At 27.9% G+C, this 21679-nt stretch overlaps 1 protein-coding gene across 1 annotated transcript in view; it reads right to left on the reverse strand.

Moving 5' to 3' along the window:
- The window catches only part of LOC100214615 (uridine-cytidine kinase-like 1), a 66273-nt gene extending 45671 nt beyond the window's left edge, over nucleotides 1-20602 (reverse strand). The window contains exons 1-8 of the mRNA XM_065812576.1: nucleotides 20487-20602; nucleotides 20098-20151; nucleotides 19591-19697; nucleotides 18271-18396; nucleotides 9642-9686; nucleotides 9207-9278; nucleotides 9050-9105; nucleotides 3357-3432 (exon numbers count right to left, since the gene is read on the reverse strand). Coding sequence (XP_065668648.1) covers nucleotides 3357-3432; nucleotides 9050-9105; nucleotides 9207-9278; nucleotides 9642-9686; nucleotides 18271-18396; nucleotides 19591-19697; nucleotides 20098-20151; nucleotides 20487-20544 — 594 coding nt within the window. The 5' untranslated portion in view covers nucleotides 20545-20602. The remainder of the gene's footprint in view (nucleotides 1-3356; nucleotides 3433-9049; nucleotides 9106-9206; nucleotides 9279-9641; nucleotides 9687-18270; nucleotides 18397-19590; nucleotides 19698-20097; nucleotides 20152-20486) is intronic.
- Nucleotides 20603-21679: the final 1077 nt, after the last annotated feature.

The following is a 21679-nucleotide window of genomic DNA, read 5'->3' on the forward strand; positions in this document are numbered from 1 at the left end:
CAGGTGCAAAATTAGCATCTGCTAAGGTTGCACTCTTTATCGAGCTCGTTACTGGGGATTCTATTCTCTATCTCTATAAATCTCAAATCCGGCCTTGTATGGAATACTGTTGCCATATCTGGGGCAGATCTTCTAATGATGCCCTTTCTCTTTTAGACAAGGTGCAAAAACGCATTGTAAACATAATTGGATCTGCTCTTGCAGCCAACCTCCAACCATTATCACGTCGTCGTAATGTTGCTTTTTTTTCTCTTTTCTACAAATACTGTAATGGGCACTGCTCTAAAGAGCTAGCGTCTCTTCTGCCATCAACTAAATGTCATTCTCGTGTTACTCATCATTCAATCAAGTCTCATCCTTTTTCAGTGACTGTTTCTAAGTGCTCCAAAAACGCTTATTCGCCTAGTTTTTTTTCCTCGAACATCAGCTCTTTGGAATTCGCTTCCTTCATCTTGTTTTCCTGATTCATTTAATTTGCAATCCTTTAAGTCGTCCGTCAATTGTTATCTTGCTCTACAATCTTCATCTTTTCTCTTTCAGTAACTTCCAACTTTAATTAGTGGCTGCTTGCAGTCTTGTTGGAAGCAAAGATGTTTTAAAAAAAATTTCCATCTATTAGCTTTTTTTAAATTGCATTTTTCTTACATAAAAAAACAACCCGCTAGGAAAAAAGTTTTAAATAAGAAATCAGTATCTAAAGCATCAGCTGAGAAAAATTTTCAAATTTAAATTCTAGTTTAAAATAAAGATTTAATTTTTTTATTAAAATTCTAGTTTAAAGTAAAGATTTAATTTTTTTAAGAATGAAAGTGAAACTTTTTTTTTTTTCTTAAAAAAAAAATTCTTAAAAAAACCTTCAGCAAATATGACGACTAAAGGTTTTTGTTCAGACAGGTATCATCTAGATAGCAAAAAATTGATTTTTTCTTTATTTTTTTCATCTTATTTATTTAAAGAAAAGTTATAAAAAAAAGTCATATAAAAAAATAGATATACAAAATCAGAAAAATATTTTATATATGTATATTATTTACAGAGTAGTAATGATGACTCATTTTACCATTAATTATCTTATTTTCATTTTTTTCTAATTCTAATATTGTTTGCTTACTAATTTTTATTTTCAGATGTCCAAAAGTTTTCAAGAAATATGAAAAAAAGTTAAAACAGATTTTTGATTCACTCTATTCAAATTGGATAGTAAGAATGAAATAGATATACACTTACAACTAATGATTAAAAAACATGATGTCAAACCTAGGGAAGGGTATTAAACCTTTTGACACTATAATGTCATCTACATAAAAATCAGGCATATTCAAACTTTTCAAAAGCTGGAGAAGTCCCAAGGGAAGGGGAAAATATACTTCTCTAACAAGAAAACACCTGTTGTTCTTAAAGTGATTCATGACCACCGAACACTCGCAAAAAAAACCGAAAAAACATCAGGTAGCAAAATAATACTTTTACTTGTCATAACAACCTACTGTAAAAAAAAAAAAAAAAAGAACGAGTTCTTTAATGATATCTTCAAATTAAAGTCAAATGCAAGTTTTATTTAAAATACTTTAACATTAACTTAAAGTTTGGCTCTAAACAAACTGTTTTACTGTCTGGATAATTGACATCTGTACTGTGAGAAACTTCAACTTATATTGAAAAGATTTCATATTAATGAAAATACAAAGAATATTGATCATAAGGTGCTATACAGTTTCACACTGCTCTTAAAGATACAATAAAAATGTCTGAAACAAATAAAAAAAATTATGATCTTGTGTTAGACCTTGCAAAATATTAGGCAACCAAAAATATAGATGTAAAAATTGTTTTACTTGCATATGTTAAGAGTATACACTTTTGATTTTTACAATATAAAAACTATACTTTCATATTTTCATGTTTATCATGAAAATAAAGCAAATGAAGGAGGAGCAAATGAAGACATTATTTTTATAAGTGCATTTACTAGCCTTTATAGAGAATTTCATCTTTTTCCTGATAGTCGTTGGGGTCAAAATAAAAGCCACACATCTTGTTTTGTGTGGACAAGGTCTTAGTTGTGGAGCAAATTTTTCAATTGCAATGATACTCTTTAGTAAGAGTTTTATTATGATCAAGAAGCCAATGCAAAAACAAGACAGGATTTTCACACCAAAAAAATTTTTTAAATTAATATTAAACTGTTCCGAGGAATTTCCATGTCACCTTGAAACTGATATGACTGCTAAGTATACTGGTTGCCTACAGTATATAAAAAGACAGCAAAAAAAAAACAAATTTATTACCTTCAAGAAAAATAACCATTTTTTTCTTTTAATATTATACTATTTCCAGTACTTATACATTTGGAAAAAGATACTGTCAAACCAATTATGTACATAAGATAGAGATTTAAAGCACTGCATACATTTAATTAGAAAAAAAATCACACTAACAGATACAAAGACTTGTCCAAGTGATTATGTTCCAATTTAAAAAAAAAATTGATAACTTAAGAAAGTTCTATAATTACAATCCAAACCAACACATTCAATTCTGAATTCCCAATGTTAAAATATAAAATGGGAAACAACAGACAAAAAAAATGATGCTAATTTAAGCTCAAATACTTTTTATTTATCATAAGTTAAGCTCAAATACTTTTTATTTATCATAAGTTAAGCTCAAATACTTTTTATTTATCATAAGTTAAGCTCAAATATTTTTTATTTATCATAAGTTAAGCTCAAATACTTTTTATTTATCATAAGCTTGAAAAATTATAACTACTAGTTAAAGGGAAATTTAAGCGATTCCAAATTTTTAAATTTCTGGGTAAAGGTTTTTATGAAAAAAGTTTTCATGTTTTAAAACAATGTTGATACAAATAACCTGGTCAGATGAATATTGCCTTTGGTTATTTGTCCATTAAGTAGGGTGAATCTAATTTTAAATTTGTATGCATGTACTTTTTGGACCATGAGTATCACTAAGAAATGCTTGTATTTTATGTTTATTCTTTGTATTTATGCTTTTTTATGTATGTATATGTATAGATAAATATATATATATATATATATATATATACATATATATATATATATATATATATATATATATATATATGTATATATATGTATATATATGTATGTATATATATATATATATATATATATATATATATATATATATATATATATTGTTTACAATCAGAAATCTATTCAGAAATATATATACAACAATAACAAAAACCTTTCTGTGATATATGTCATACAAAATCAAGTGTGAAATAGTCAGAAAATGCTCAAGATACACAAATATGTAAGTAGGTTCACAAAAAATATAACATCTAAAAAAAATGTACAAAGACTTACAGGTTTAACAAATTTATCATACTGCTTAAGTACACCATGAATATCTCTGCAACGTTCACTAATATCTCGCTTTAACCTAAACAAGTTTAAAAGTAAAGTATTAATAATAATGATTAAAAAAAAAGTCAAATCACTATTATAATAAAAAAATGTTTTTTTTTAACACCCCATCATAGAGCAATGTAAAACCTATTCAGATCCAAATTATAATAAACGAAAAACTTTTGCTCATAATAAATTTAGAGATAAAAAGTAAGTAAACAGATGAAAAAAACTAGATTAAATATTTAAAGTTATTTAAAATTTACTTTTAGACATTAAAATTTATAAATGTCTAAAAGCTAGGAAAATCAATTGTGTAAATCACCCCTTGGTATTTTTTAAAAATTAGAAATTTTCTAAATGAACAAGAAAACATAGTTCACTTGAGCAGCAAAAGCGGTAGTATTTATAGAAAATAAAAAGAGATGCAACCTTACAATGAAGAGAGGTTCAAATTTATTAGCTAAAACAAGTCAAACTACAATTACAATGTGTTTTGAACCTTGACTAAAATAAAAAGGACATAATTAGAAGAACATGTCTAAACATGATGACAGAATTTCGTACAAGGACAAATAAAAAAATCCTAGATGTAAGGAGTTGATTAGGAGTAAGCAAACAACGAGCAAGTTAAAGTTAGGAAACTTTCAGCAGATGTTAGCTTTGCAATGGACCGCATATATAATTTCCATGAAAGGTCAGTAGTGAAAGATATTCTGAGGAAAGGTAAAGTAGAGGATTCAACAAGTGTTGCCATAGATTAGAATAGGAACATCAACATTTACTCTATAACCGTTGATACTCTAATGATGTATATATGGGCAATTCCACAGCAGAAAATGAAAAAGTAGTCAAAACTTATTCTCTTTTTTGTCAACTTTTAGCAAATGAATATTGATGTAGACACATGAAAGTTTATTTAAAATATACCTTAAGTATCAAATTAATTAAGTCATTTTCATGCTTCCGAAAGTTACAGTTTTTCTAATTGTTGCATGATAAAAAAATTAACTATTTTAGGCATGCAACAATGAGAAAAATCATTGTAAAGTGTTATTTTAACCATGAATTTATTTGCATAATGTGCAATTTGTTGTTGCTCAGATGTCAGGCTACTTTAAAACATATATATTTCATTTGTCTAAAATTTAGTTAAAAATTTTTATTAACAATACATGCGAAAGAATATTAAATGCTACGATTTTACATTTAAAGTTTTAAATAATGATGCTTAGTTAAAGCACACTTTAATTTTGAATTTGTGTGAAATAAGTTAAAACTGCATGTATTAAGTTCTAGCACCTTTTTGTAAAGTTTTTGTTGCTTACAAAATAAACACTTACATTTTTATGTGATACTTATTTGGTGAATATTTTTTTAGTAAAACAAATTGTTTGTAAATGCAATTAAGGAGGGTCTGATGAATTTTTATATATTTTTTTAATTGGTATAGAATTCTCAACATCTTATGATGAATTTCCAATACAACCCGCATTACTGATTTGTAGAAATCTGACCTAAAAGTTAAAATAATTTTTTTAAACTTGTTTTCTGCATAACGAATATATACGCTATCGCCTTTTTAAGATGATGATGATACAATGACGTATATATATGAAAATAATTGTTTGAAACAGAGTGGAACTTACAATGCCAAACTTGTGGTACAGGACTAATCATATTCTTGAACATTATTCTGCTGAAATTTTGGACTCATAATAGTAGTGTAACTCATTCAGTTTGAATTTTAATAAACACTGCTTTTAAATGGCAAGTTGAAAAAAACAAGCTAGTGATGTTAATATGAACTCAACAGACAACAACATTGTCATTTTTATGCTCAAAAAGTAACAAAGAAATCTCAGATTTTAGTAAGTGTGACTTTATTAATGTGATTGTTTTTAATTAGTTTAACTATTATTATTAACTGTAATTTGTACGAGCCTACAAATAATAAGCCTTCAGTAAAAATATTATTTGTTCGAAAAAAATATTATTTGTTCGAAAAAATTTTTAATTTTTTGATACTTATGTATTGACAAAGAGCCCTGGATAATTAAAAGTTCTAGTTCAGAGATAGTTGCAGTGTAGTTCCATACATTGACTGGCTTATGTAGGTATAGGGGAGATTTTATCTCCTCTGAAAAGGATAGTGATGTTAGTTGATGTTCCTCTGAAATAGTGATGTATATATACATTCACTGATAGTGATGTTATAAACAAACCAGTTGTTGAAATTGATCAAAGTAATTTTAATTGGTCCATTTTTGTTGCTATTCCAACTTCTAAAAAATGAGGAATAATGACAATAGTTGTAAGAAGTGCTCAGAGATAAAGGTTTTTATTGTATGCCAATACCACTCCAATGGTACCAAAACATGTTGCAACACAACAAAAATGATAAGTTTGATGCTCTTTATTTTTAACTAGTCGATATAAGGAATATAAGTGGAGTCTTCTTTGAGCATTAAGGTGGACACCCAATACTGAAAAAATCATTTCAACTTACAGAGTCTAACCATCATCTACTAGACTGGAGTAGATGTATTTATAATACATTATTTCCAATTTAAGATGTTGAATGCTGGATCTTCTTGACTCATTGCATGGGTTTTGCTTGTGTCTCTTTTTTTATGACTAGGCAACTCATTCTATTATTTCCTAATGATGGTACAGCTCTAAAACTCAATTTTATGGTTCTGAGGCTGGCTAGCAGTCAGGTTACCCAAACTCTGTGGTAGCAGCTGATTCCATCAACAGCTGTAAAATATCAGAGTACTAACAGTGCCATGTTGCGCATGCTAGTACTTTTAGTGTGAATTGTCAAGGCCGCATTTGGAGACCTTTGTTACGGCTTAGGGTTTATTTAATGAGGCGATTGCTTGGACTAATAAATAGTGCACTGAGTACTATCTGTGCTTTGAGTCAAGTTCTTTAACAAATTTAAAAATGACTAAAGTACCAAAAACTATAAAACACAAAAAACCATCGCCATCACAAAGTTCTCTAAACCTATCATTCACTAATACTAGTGGTCTTCGAAGTAACTTTTCTTCTGTTGAGTCTTATCTCTTGCAAAGTTCACCAGACCTACTTGCTCTTTGTGAGACTAATTTGAATTTAGCTGTCTCATCTTGCGATCTTAGTGTTAATGGTTATCTTCCTTTAATTTGTAAAGACTCCAATAGTCACATGCTTAGCCTAGGCATTCACAAGAATTCACCCATTTGTTGGGTAACTATGTTTGAATCCGCAAACTATTCTTTTAGCACCACTTGACTTTATTGTCTTTCTCTTTGTCCTATATCGCTCTCCCTCATCCCAAGACTGCACTCTTCTCTATGTTATTTTTAATCAAATTGATCAAGCCCTTTCTCTTTATCCTTCAAACAATATTATTGTTGTTGGTAACTTTAATGGTCATTAAACGGCTAGGCTCTAATGTCAGTGACTATGCAGGCGTTAAGGCCCACAACTTTTGCCTTTATTAATCTCTAATACAAATAGTCAAGTTTCCAACTTGCTTTCAAGACAATCCGAACCATTTACCTTCTCTACTCAACTGTCTTGTTTTTGATCCTAGTCAGTGCTCAACTTCTCCACATTTACTCTTAGGTGCTTCTGATCATGGTTTGATCTCTATAAAAATATTATCTCATTCTTCTTCATCATTAGAATCCCCCTATCATTGTAACTCTTACAACTACCTTAAAGTTGACTGAGATTCTTTGTGATTTTCTACATGGGCCATCATGGGTGGAAATTTTTCGTCTTCTTGCTGACAAATTTGCTTCTTATGTAAATTCTTGGATTCAGGCTGGCATGGAATCTTTTATTTCCTCTTGACGATTCCAAGTCAAGCCTTACTCTTCTTCATAGTTTTCCTCTCATTGCGCTGCTGCGATTTCCAATCATAACCATTACTTCCATATCTACCACCAATAAAAATCCTCCAGAAAAGAGACATCTGTTTACTATTGCTAGAAACCATTGTAAAAAGGTTTTGTTTAACACCAAAGTCCCCAATTCATCTCAGGTCATAAAATCTCATATTTCATCTCAAAAACTAGGCTCTCATGACTTCTGGAGAATCTTTAATAGTATCTATAACAAGGGCAAATCTGTTATTACACTTCTCTTGTTTAGTTTAGATTTTGTCACCTCACCTAAAGACAAAGCTGAATTGTTTGCTAAGAACTTCTCATCAATATCATCTCTTGATTCCACTAGTTTCGTTCTACCTGATATAACCAATGAACAGGTTAATCAATTGCCCGAGATCTATATCAGTCCAGCTTCTGTATCTAAAGTGATTTCCTGCTTAGACTCTTCTACAGCTTGTGGTTTGGACAACATACCTGTTACAGTCTTACAGAAGTGTCTGGAGCTGTTGTCAATACTCCGGAACTGTTGTCTATACTTCATAAAACAATTTAAAAAGTGCTTACTGGAGTCTTGTTTTCCTATTAAAAGTAGTATTATCATTGTTTAATGATTGTACTACCTTTTATTCTTGCCTTGATAAGAAGCCAACACACTCTGATTGCTTGGAGGGGCCATTTGAGCTTGAAAAGGATCTCAGTTCTGCTACAGCATGGGGCACTCAGTGGCTGGTAAACTCAGATAAAACTCAAATTTTTTCAGCTAATTGTTATCACAATAACCTAGATCTTTCTATATTTATGAATGGTAATGCACTAGATGAGCCATCTACCCTTCATCTTCTAGGATTAACTCTTACTTCCAATCTTTCTTGGAAACCATATATCTATTGCAAAATTAGCATCTGCTAAGGTTGCATCTCTTTATCGTGCTGGCCACTTTCTTACTCCGGATTCTATTCTTTATCTCTATAAATCTCAAAACAGTCCTTTTATATAATAATGTTGCCATATCTAAAGTGGATCTTCCAATGATGCTCTTTCTCTTTTAGACAAGGTGCAAAAACGCATTGTAAACATAGTTGATCCGGCTCTTGCAGCCAACCTCCAACCATTATCACATCATTGTAATATTGCTTCTCTTTCTCTTTTCTATAAATACTATAATGGGCACTGCTCTAAAGAGCAAGTGTCTCTTGTGTCATCTACTAAAATTCATTCTTATGTTACTTGTCATTCAATTAAATCTCATCCTTTTACTTTTAAAGAGTTCCAAAACTTCTTATTCGTCTATTTTTTTTCTCTCCTTTGGAATTCCTTTATTTCATTTTGTTTTCCTGATTAATATAATTTGCGATCTTTTAACTAACCACAAAAATTTTTTTATCCCTAACGTGATGTAGATTATGATGTTGATTTGAAACAGTAATGAGGATTATTTAGTTTGTAATGAACTTAGTTATGTTTTTAATGTAATTAAAAGATATCTTTTATTATTTTTATTTGCTCCTTCTAATACTTGTAATTTTTGAAAATTAACCTTATGCTAAAGGTTTGCAGTTTTTTAAACTTTTTTCAAAACTTACAATAAGATAAAAAGTAAAATGAGCAATATAAAATTAAACTTTTTTACAATCATTTAAAAAAAAAAATTTATAGAACAAATCAAAGAAAATATACTTCTGAAAAAAAAACAACATTTGACCAAGTAATTAATAAAAAATAACAATTATAATAGATATAATTCATTAACTCTTTTGACTAAAATACCTTCTTGCTAATCTAATATCGGAGTCTGTATCAACAAAAATCTTCATGTCTAATAACTAAATAAAAGAACGTTTTTAATATTTAAAAAATTATCAAAATATAACACCCTCTTTAAAAAAAATTGAAACATTAAACAAAATAAAAGATGAAAACTTACTTCAAGAAGTTCCTCACATACAAATGTCATTATACCTTCAAATATAACCACACTTGCACCGTAAACTGTTTTCTAAAATAAACTTTAAAATTAAGAAAAAGTAAATAAAGTTAGCCATTAACATAAATAACATTTATCAAAATAACAACCACCATAGATGGTTATCAAATCATTTTAAAAACAGCAAATTTGAAACAAACAGCATCAATAAATCAGTAGTTGTACTGTGGTTGTACATAAACCCACATTTTTTATTAATTGAGGCTAAAAGCTCAACTAGTAAAGAAGATAGTAAATAGAACCAAACAACAACAACAATAACAAAAACAACACCAATAACAACAAGAACAACAAAAAATAGAGCATATACAAATAACATAAAAAAAAATTCTTATAAATTTAAATAATTACTTTTTTTAAACTAAAAATTTTTACCTGCTTATCTAATCGACTATGAGTTGCAAAATCATATATTGGAATCTAAATCAAAATATGACACTAAATAAATTTTTATTATTTAAAATTATTTAAAACTAAAAATTATATGAACTTTATAAAAAAAAGAAAAAAATGATTTAACTACAAGTAACAAGGCTACTAACATATAAATATAACTTACAAATAACCTATTACATAACAGTTCAAATTACAATATTTCATTAGTGTTTAATATATTTCGAAAATAATAATATTACTATTTACTGAAAAGGAACATCTATGATTAATAAAAAAAAAAATTTTTATATCATAAAAAATTCTTTCTTTAAGTATTCTTAAATATATTATAATATATATTTGAGAAAACTCATTATATATTTATCAATTCATCATCAGGCTGGATGTAATGCCTTCACAAATAATGGATGCATTTTATTAACAAAAAATTAATTAATTTTAATTAAAAAAAAAAAGTTTGAAAACAAAAAGGTTTTAATAAAATAATAAGAAATAAAACAAATACAAACAAAGGTAGAAAAAAGATTAAAAACGGCTTTAAAAAAATTCAAGGAAAAAAATTTGGGCGGTGGTGCCCCTCGTCCCAGAGAAATTTAGCAGAAAATCTGCATTTTTTCGCCGTTTAAGCGCAAATTAAAATTTCTAAATTTTTGGGCCCAAATACAGCCGACACTGTCGAAAGCAGTCTAGAATAGCCCCTGATATATATATATATTTTTTTTTTTGTGTGTATATAATTGTATGAGACAAGAAAACGTGACTCATTAATTATCTACGCAAGAAAAGAGAGAATTCTAGAGAATTGATGTTTGGGAAATAAACATAAAGGAAAGTTAAAGTAAAAAATTGTTAAATGAAAAGTCATGTAAGATTGTGTTTTGGTAGAGGGAAAAAAAGTTTATAGATTACTTGAGTAGCAACAATGATAGTATTTATAGAAAAGAGAAGGAAATACAATCTTACAACAATGGGACACAAGCTCAAGGCTGGCAGCTGAAGTATGTTCATCTATATTTGAATACACTTAACGTTATTATAAAACGTTTTTATAAATTCCATAAAATAACAATTAAATAAATTATAGAGGTAAATGGAATGGAATCAGGAGAAAATGGTGTACGAAGAAAAAGTAATTAAGAAAATGGCGTAAGAAGAAAAAGCAAGAAAACAGTGTAAGAAAGAAAAGTAAGAAAATAGTGTAAACAAGAAAAGTAAGAATAGAATCAGAAGAAAATGGTGAATAAACTTTAAGTTAAGTAAGTAATCTGAGAAGACATTTATTCTCAAGATTTTTCAGGTGAAAAAGATAAACGCAAAAAAGACCATGATTAAAAATGACAACTACCAAAGGAGTAAAACATAGAGTAAACTAAAGCTTAAAACTAATAAACTAAAATACTAATAGTAATACTAAGAACAGGGTAAACCTACCTAAATTTGAAAGATTAAAAGGCACAATTTTTAGCAGAGAGAATGACACTAGCTAAAGAACAATTCTAAAAAAATCACTAAAAGATTCCAAGTCAACCTGACAATAGTTGTTAGAAGTGCTCAGAGATAAAGGTCTTTATTGTATGCCCAAACCACTCCAACGGTACCAAAATATGTTTAGTTTAATCCCTGATAGAACTCTGACTCAAACACAGACAATACTTGGCACAATAGGCAACACGTATAATGCAATTAACTTATACCCAGGAAGCATATATAAGCAGTAATGCTATTGTCTAACTACTGCAGATCAACTTAAAATTGTAACAATGAGTTCTCTATGAGACCTTAACAATGTACAATAAAAGCACTAATATATATTTGAGAAAACTCATTATATATTTATCAATTCATCATCAGGCTGGATGTAATGCCTTCACAAATAATGGATGCATTTTATTAACAAAAAATTAATTAATTTTAATTAAATCTCTAAGAGCTAACACAGAGTTTGGGAAACCTTACTACCAGCTGGCCTCAGAACCATTAGAATGAGTTTTAGAGCTGTAACCTTATTTGGAGATAACTAAAAAAGTTGCAGAGCCACTATCAAAAATGCCAATACTCAACCAAGAGTCCATAGATAGGAAATATTTTAGGTCAGAGTCAACTTCTCATAGCCTTTTCTTGAAAGAGCAAAATCAGAAAATAAAATGTTGACTTATTATTTTAAACAAGTTAGAAATAATAACACCCCCTAATATCTAAAATTATATCTATCATATGTAAATTATAGAATAGAAAAGTTTAATATCAACTAATTGTAATTCCTTATAGGACATATACATATAAAGTAGTCATTATATACACAAGTGATAAAACAATGCAACTCCCCAAGGGAGATGATAAGTAATTATTTATAACATTCTTCCAATCATTAAGTTTGTTTATTGTCAAAACCCTATCTTTGGCGCGCTCTATGGTTTTGTTGCGATCGTTTAGGAAGATGGCTAGGTTGTATATGTTATTGCGTTACAGTGTCCAATTCAGGATCAAGTTAGGTCTCTTTGTCTGTAACTAGATATTTGTTGAGTTGTGAAGTATACTCTGAGTGATTAGTATTGTTTGAATCAGTATTTTCATTATCTGAATGGGGAGGTTTACTATCTCCTATTGGTGCTATATCTTTTATAGATACTGTAGATTCTCTTCCACTTGGAAATTTAATGTGCGCATACTGTGGCTCAGCTTCTATTAGTTCTGCTTCTTTAACTAGGGGATCGTATTTGCTAGATCGAAGATATTTCTTTACAAATACTTTCCTTTTTCCAGGTTGGGATAGATTGTCCATTTGAAGATCTCTGCGGAAAATTAAAGAACTTCTCATGCGGCGTTGCATTTGTTGCAGGGCACAGTAATGATCATATTGAGTGTAATGCATCTTGTAACACAATTTCCAAGTTTTCAACTGGTAGTTTTCTTGATCTGAGAGCTAGTGCCGCCGATTTCCATATTATCCCATTAAAGCGCTCTACCTGTTCATTTCCTCTAGGATTATAAGGCATTGTTCTGCTAGTTGCAATACCTTGAGTATGCAGGAAATTACGTAGTTTCTCTGATATTAGAGAGCTGTCTCAGAACGAAGAAAAGCAGGGGTGCTAAACAAAGAGAACAAGTTCTTGAAACACTTAAACGCCAAAGAAGAGGAAATATCAGGAGATGGAAAAGCAAATGGAAATTGCGAGTATTCTTTGATAATTGTAAAGATATAACAATTTTTAGTTCATGTTGGAAGTGGGCCTTTAAAATCTGCATTAAGTTGTTCAAATGGTTGGGTTTCTTTTATGTGAGCATTAGGTGGTTTGTAAAATCAAGGTTTAAGTTCACAGCAGGCGATGCACTGGTTTACAACACTTTTGATTTCTTCTATGGAGTATGGTAAATTCCAACTGCAGACAAAATGGTTCAATCTTATTATGGTTGATTGACACAGAGTATTATGGAGCTTTGCTAATTTTACTTTGTTATTACATACAAGAACCAGTAAGTGACCAGGGCCCTGGCCCAGCCTAAAATTGAGAATTTTTGCAAACCTGGCCCTGGCCCTGGAAAAATTATAAGATTTAGCTGGGGTTGATAGGCGGGGCTAGAAAAAATTTATAAAACTTTATATATTATAATATTATACTTACATTTACTATTTATCAAATGTTGGCATATATTTATACATTTTTAAACTCTAATTTACTTCCAACAAGATTGCAAGCAACCACTATTAAGTTATGAGTTACTTTAAAATAGAGAATAAGTTAAAGTACTAGGAAACATATAACTGAAGACTTGAAAAGTTGTAGGTTGTATAAAAAAGGAAAACATGAAGATCGGTAAAAGTTAAAAGGTTTTTTTGATGTGCAAGGAAAAAAACTGGATTAATAAAAGTTTTTATAGCATGAAGGAACAAATACAGTAAAAGGATGCAACTTGTTGAATAAGAAGCCAAGTAAGAATGAATTTTGGTTTATCATAATAGAGATGATAGCTCATTTGAGCATTGACCATGATAGCATTTGTAGAAAAATGAAAGAAATGCAACCTTACAACAATGGGAGAATGGCTCAAGCTTGGCAGATAAAGAAGGTCTAATTACATTTACAATGTGCTTTTAGACTTTGTCTGAGAGTAAGAGGGTTGTTATTCATTAATATAGGAATGCCAATTATTGCATTATTTTTTTGCAGTAAATAAATGAGATTTGTTGTCTAAAAAAAATTGTGTGTTTCAAGTCCAGAATTTAAATCCATAAGCCACTGCAAGCCTTAGGCTGTTACAGAAGAGAAATCAGATTAAAAATCGGCTGCTTGTTCTAAACAATCAATTGTTAACATTTTTTGTCAAAGTGAACATTTTTTATCAAGGCACAAGTATAAAGTTAAGTCATCAGCAAATAAAGCCAGTTTAGATGTAAAATTTTCACAAAAATCAATATTGTAGATAAGGGACAATACAAAGATAGAACCATGTGGTACCCTTAAAGTTATTTAAAATAAAGAAGAGTGTAGGCCTTCAAGAATAACTTAATAGTCTCAAAACTTTTATATAAAGAAACTAATAACAGAGTGAAGACTAATCATAGGATAGTTGGAGAGGTCAAAGTGTTTTCTAGAGTTTTGAAAAATCTGAACCACTTATTTAGCACTTAAAAATTTAGCAAATTTGAAGATTTTCATCATAGTCTTAAATAAGTGTTCTGGAGAACACTTTTTTAAGGCTATGATGGAAATCTTGTCTGGAGCACAAACTGTAGAAGTGTTTAATTGAGAATTTACTTGAGCATTGGAAGCCAGAGTGATTTGGATGTTTAACAATGGGTTAATTTGTTTAACTGGCAGGAAGAGTATAGTCATTAGATTCAAGAGTCAAATTAGAGGAAGCTTTCTTTTCAAATAACTCTTTATTTTGGGGAGAAATAAAAAGATCAGACCCATGAATTAAAGATTAAATGTTAGACTTAGTTAAGTTAATGACACTATTGAAGACTAACCAAAAGTCTCTAGAATCTTACAGCTAAGATAAGATACAAGATTTAGTAAACTGAGAATAACAGAGCTTAACATCAGACAGGACCTTTTTTACATTGGCTTCTTGGAATAATAAAAGGATATTAGTTCTTTAGAGAGATGTTTTTGTAAAAAAGATGAAAAAAATGATTAATGATTAATAAAACAACTGCTCAAGATGGTGAAAAATGTGGAGTTTTATAAGGCTTGGCTTAAAATTGATGACAAGGAATAAAAATTTTCAAACTTTTATTTCAGAAGGAATAAAAGCTTCCGAGAAGCGCTTTATGCATACATATTATGGATAAAAACACATAAGTTTGCTATTTATTTAGATGCTGGCATACAATATCCTTTCATACTTATATAAACTTATATATAGTACTTATATGGTGTAGTATTTGCCAAAAGAGAATAAGATCAGAAGATGATCAGAAGATGATCATCATCATGATAATGATGATGATATTGATGATAATGATGATGATGATGATGATGATGATGATGATGATGATGATGATGATGATGATGATGATGATGATGATGATGATATACAAAATATAACAAATTTTGAATAAAAAAAATATACTTGTATAAATGATATAAACGTTTATGCAGCCCCAGTCACAAACCCGGCTCTGCCCCAGATCTAGGCTATATTTTATCAAACCCAGCCCCAGTCAAATACCAACCTCGGTCGCTTACTAATAGGAACATGTCCAATTTGTGTTTTTATTATTAGGTGATTTTTGATTTAATAAGGTAGAGCATGAAGAACATAGTAAACAATCAGCTGCTTGGTTATACTTACCTGGTTGATACTATAAGTCGTAGTTGTAGCAACCGAGTTCAGTATACCATTACATAATTTTGTTATTTTTAATTTTGCCTTGATGGTTCTGGTTGAACATATTCAAAACAGCTCATTGGTCGGTCACTTAGCTAAAATGATGTCCAGTCAAATAATGTTTCTGCTTCTGGAGAGCTTCTACAATTGCGTATGCTTCTTTTTCAATAGCCGGTTGATGTATTTCATGTTTGTTTAGGGACTTCGAAAAAATGCTACTAGCTATCCATTTTGGTTTAATGTTGCAGCTAATGAAAAATCAGATCTGTTTCCACAGCAAACGGGATTGACTCATCAATTGTTTTTATGACAGCATTGGCAATATTGTTTTTTAGTAGTGCGAATGCATCTCTGGCTTGCTGACTAAGTGGGATTGCTGAACACTTTAATAATGAACATTTTTCTGAATATTTAGAGATGAACTTAGAGTAGTAAGCGAAGAGTCCTACAACTCTATGTAATGATGTACTGTTCAAAAGTTAGGTAAATTAAGTAGAGGCTGCAAGCTCTCTGGATCTGGCTTTATACTATTATGAGATAAAACATAACTGAGTAGATTTATAGAATTGACTGAAATTATGCTTTTACTGCTGTTAAATGTGACCTTGTTTTCCTCATCTGCTTTGTATAGTTTCTTTAAATTAAAGTCATGTTCAGTTTGAGTCATGCTAGTTACTGTAATATTATCTAAATATACATAGATCAGTTTTAAGGAGTTTTCGATTAGAAATTCGTCAAACAAGTAAATTGGTACAACTTGCCATTGGCTTCAAATGCTCTATAAGGTTTATCTTTTTATAGAAGTGGTATTTGATGGTAGGCGCTTGTAAGACCAAGAGTGATAAAAAAGTGATACTTGGACTATTTGTTAATTTGATGGTCTATTTTAGGTAAAGGATAACCATCGAGGTAAGTGAATTTGTTTATAGTTTGGGAATAATCAACACATTAAATTTTTGTGTCATTCATTTGTAGTGATTTTGATTTGTGCCCTCCAAGGTGATTTGCTTGGTTCTATAATTTTGTCATTTAATAACTTTTTTATTTCGGCTTGAATGAAAAGGTGATTGAGGCAACTGAGTCTTCGTGATTTAGTTGCAATCAGATGACATTCTTTGGAGAGATTTGTAAATAATGTTGCTGAAGATATTTGGGATTTCTTTAGACTGCAAACTAACAAAGGGGGTAATTTTCCTCCAAAAGTTATTATGTTGCTATATTGTTTCATAAAAGCTCGACCATGAACAACATCAGCACATCAGTCAGGTAAGATTGACAAAGTGATGTCAGTATACTTTTGATTTTGGAAAGTCCTATTTACCTTGCAGTAGCCATTGATTTTTGTTTTCAGAAACAAGGATGCCATTGATCACTACCACTACTTTTTATAATGGGATTCGGTACTTAATAACAATGTATTTGTTGATAAAATTGTCAGAGCTTCCAGTATCTATTAGTGTAGCAAAACTCTGTCTATTTATTTCAACTTTTCGAATAGCGTGTAAGAGACAGTTAGGGGCTCCAGCACTTATCATTGCAGACATATCATCGAGTGTAGCAACAGCTAATGATTTATTAGATCTACATACTTTCACAAAATGTCCTTGTTTCTGGAATTTGTGACAAACAATATCCCTAGTAGGACAAATAACGTGTGAATAGAGATTGTTTCCACAGAAGTAACATGCTTCATGATTTGTGGTAAGGTTTGCTGATTATCAGTATAATCAGTATAATAATTATTGTAAATATCGGCTGTTACTCCTTTGAAGTTGCAATCTTTTGAAAGGGTTGGAAGAGCATGGACAAATTCATCTAGGATTTTGCCAAGTTGTTGTTTTTGTATTGCTAATTGATGCTGTGTGAATATTTCATTTTTCGGCTTAATGTACAACGATGTAAGCACTTCAATTGCATTATCAAAATCTTTTCATCAGATGTAGATTTGGTGGATAAAAAAAGTTTTGGAGAGTTTTAAACCATTAAAGCCATTCTTTACTTGACATTGAAGAATTTGGATTTGCATCAAATCTTTCAGGATGAAGATATTTCTCCATATGGATAACTTTACTGTTTTAACTTTTAAAAATGCTTTCAATTTTTTTTTCTTTGTAGAGATATATGATAGATAAATTAAAATAATAACATCTCTTAATATCTAAGATGTTATCTATTATATTTAAGTTATAGAAAAAAATAGAAAAGTTTAATACTAACTAATCGTAATTCCCTATTGACATACAACAAGTAATAAAACAACACAACTCCCCAAGGAAGATGATATGTAATTATTTATGACATTTAAAAATTATAAAAATTTAAAAATTACTTTTAAAATAACTTTTTGCAAATTTAGTTATAATTAATTATAATTATAAAATTGTTTTATATTAATAAAATAATTTTGAGTAACTTATAATACTTTAATTATATATAGAATAATTTTTAGTATCTTAAGCAATAATAAGATTTATTTTGACTTGCTTTCCTGATTTGCAAACTTTTAAGTTGGCTGTTAATCGTTATCTTGCTTTATTTTTGCTTATCTAGTCTTGCTGGAAGTGAAGATGTTTAAAAAAACTAAAATTTTAATAATAAAAATAAAATAATAATAATAGGTAAAAAAAGTTATCTTTAAAGATAGATAGATTAAATACTGTGGAAAAGCTTTTACCAAAAATATATTTATTTGTAAATCTTTTTAGTAATGAAAATTAAATAACAGCTTTAAAAATATGACTCTAATAATTTAAAATAAAAAAGTTTTACTAACTTGTACACTCTTTCCTTCTTTTAGTTTTTTAAGTGTTTCACAAGCAAGTTTCCAATCAAAGGCATCTGCATGATCAAAATTATACTCTGATTTTTCTGCAAGGAGATGTTCTTCATGACTTAAAACCTGCATTAATAAATAAAATTCTGCTTTACTAAATATGTATTGTTTTTGATGATTTACAGATGCTTAAAATTTTAAAATGACACATAAAAGCAGCATTGTTAATTCTTTTGCAATGCCTAACATATTAATATAAAACCTTTATCATATAGTTTTATTATAATCTGTATCTTATGTTTGATTTTGGTCTTAAAACTCAAGACCTTGGCTTTGCCATTTTTATTTAAAAATTGTAGAAAAAAGTTCTTAAGAAATCATTAAAAATAACATTTGTTTATTTAATAACATTTTAAAACAATGTACGAAATAAATCCATGTCCAATTATTGGCACCATTTTGATATGTTTGAACAACTGTACAACAACAAACCCATTGCCACTTTATTTGAAAAAAATTAACAATGGCTTAACGTTCCAGTCAAATGTTTAAGCAGATTCAGGAAGTATTGATGATAATCCACTATTTAATAAATTACTATTCAATAAATACCCTTTTATTACTAACATTCTTCTTCTCAATCGAAACCAAATTAAGAAATTTATATTTGAGTATATATTTAATGAATATTAATTTAATCTTTTATTACTATTGCTATTTTTATATGACTGTATTTATAAAACTATTATTACTTATATTTAATACTGTCTTTTTTAACTCTACTAATATTACTATTATCATTAACTTATCTTTGTTTTTTAAATCTTATTAATATTATATATAATGATAGTGATAGTGATTCAATTGTAGTAATAATTTTTATGGTTATTGTCCTAATTTTTGCAATTGTTATGTTTATTTTATTAACTTCTGTCGTAGTTATAAACTTTACTATAATTATTTTTACCATTGTTTTTATCATTAGTTATAATTTTTAGTAAAGTTATCATGATATTCATGATTATCATGACTATTTGTTTTTTTTATTCACATTATTATTAATATTATTTTTTTTATTATATTATTATTGCAATTATTAATATCATCTTTATTTATTAGTGCTTTATCTTCTTTTCTTTATTATTATTTTTTTTTTTTCTTTTATAAAATATTATTGTAAACTTTCATACTTTATGGTTAAATAAATGGATATATTAATTACACCAAGACTTTGAAACTTTTTTATTTAATTTAAAAAAAAATTAGCTTTAAAAAATTGTATAAAATACTTATGATAAATAACTTTAAAAATGTTCAGACTTTATAAAAGGAGTCCAGTGATATAATAACAACCCAAGGTACACCCAAAACATCAATTATATCTTTTGCAACAGTAGTTTTTCCTGAAGCACTTCCTCCACACAATCCTGTTTAAAAACAGTATACAGATTACCAAAACTATGCAGATTAAAAATAAAAAAATGAAAGAATTTCTGGCTTCGAAACTTAATAAATAAATTTAATAATAAACTTAATAATAATTTAATAAAAACTTAATAATAAATAACTTAATAATAAATAACTTAATAACAATAATAATAACAACAATAATAATAACAACAACAATAATAATAACAACAATAATAAACAAAACTTAATAATAAATAACTTGAGTTATTTTTTATAAGTTTTATACCTTTAAAAAAACAAACAAGTCAGCAATAGAATACTCGACAAATAAAAAATATTTTCAAAAATACAACTAAGACATTAATTGACTTTTATGTTGTTATCAGGTTACAACATGAAAAAAGTAAGTAAACAAACCTATTAGAAATGCCTCTTTCATTTGCCCATGTGAATTATACCATGGTGGGCGCCCTAAAGTAATGTAATAGACAATTATAATTATAGAAAAAGATTATTGTTAATAATTTTGTTAACATTATAAGTTTACTTAACAATATTGCTTAACAATATTGCTTAACAATATTGCTTAACAATATTAAACTAACTAATAGCATTATTATACAGGGGGGGAGGGGGGTGCTAGTCCAAAACTCTCTTCAAATTGAATATGTGTTAATTGTCAATTTATTAGACATTTTTGGTGAATTTAACTAAAAATCTTTTGGGTAAAAATGCAGATGTAATAAAAGGTAATAATTCACTTTTAATAAATCACAAATGCATTGTAAGCATTTAAAAATACTTACCAACAGTATAGCATATTGTCTTTGATTTGCTTTTTGAATTTTTGAAATTTTGGTACATTGTCTTTAAATAAAGCTTATTATTTATATACTATTTATGTGTATGCTGTTCTATATATATATATATACATATATATATATATATATATATATATATATATATATATATATATATATATACATATATATATATATATATATATATATATATATATATATATATATATATATATATATATACATATATATATATATATATGTGTATATATATATATATATATATATATATATATATATATATATATATATATATATATATATATATATATATAATATATATATATATATATATATATATATATATATATATATATATATATATATATATATATATATATATATATATATATATGAAGACCTCAGTGGAAAAACCGGCATTGTCACATTTAAAAAGCATTGAGAAAGTATTTATTGATCATTAATAAAAGTCTTTATTTAAAGCAAATGAAACTAAGCATTTTAAAAAAAATTTATATTATAATTATTTTATTTAAAATTTATTCAAAAACAAAACATTTTGAAATTTTTTATACAAAAGTTTTTTTTTTTCTTTGCTTTAAATAAAGACATTTATTAATGATCAACAAATACTTTCTCAATACTTTTTAAATGTGACAACGCCGGTTTTTCCACTAAGGTCTTCATATATATATATATATATATATATATATATATATATATATATATATATATATATATATATATATATATATATATATATATATATATATATATATATATATATATATATATATATATATATAAATATATATATATATATATATATATATATATATATATATATATATATATATATATATATATATATATATATATATATATATATGGGTCATTTTCCTGAAAAGTAACATTTTCAATAGTTAATTTTATAAAAATTAAATATTAAATCTTTTAAACCAAATATTTTGTGGTTATAGCTTCGAATATATTTAATCGTTTGAAAGTATCCACACTACTCGTTAAATGTCAGTTTACTCAAAAAAAATTAAAAACTTATAGCGAAATCCACAGACGTGACAACTTTACCACAGAGGTGACGTTAAGAGTAATATCACTTATGCTGTAACAGCTATAAGTGTTGTTCAAGTAATTTTTAAAATAATAATAATCTGTAA

Source organism: Hydra vulgaris, chromosome 12, assembly GCF_038396675.1.
Source record: "Hydra vulgaris chromosome 12, alternate assembly HydraT2T_AEP".
In the NCBI taxonomy this organism is placed as follows: domain Eukaryota; kingdom Metazoa; phylum Cnidaria; class Hydrozoa; order Anthoathecata; family Hydridae; genus Hydra; species Hydra vulgaris.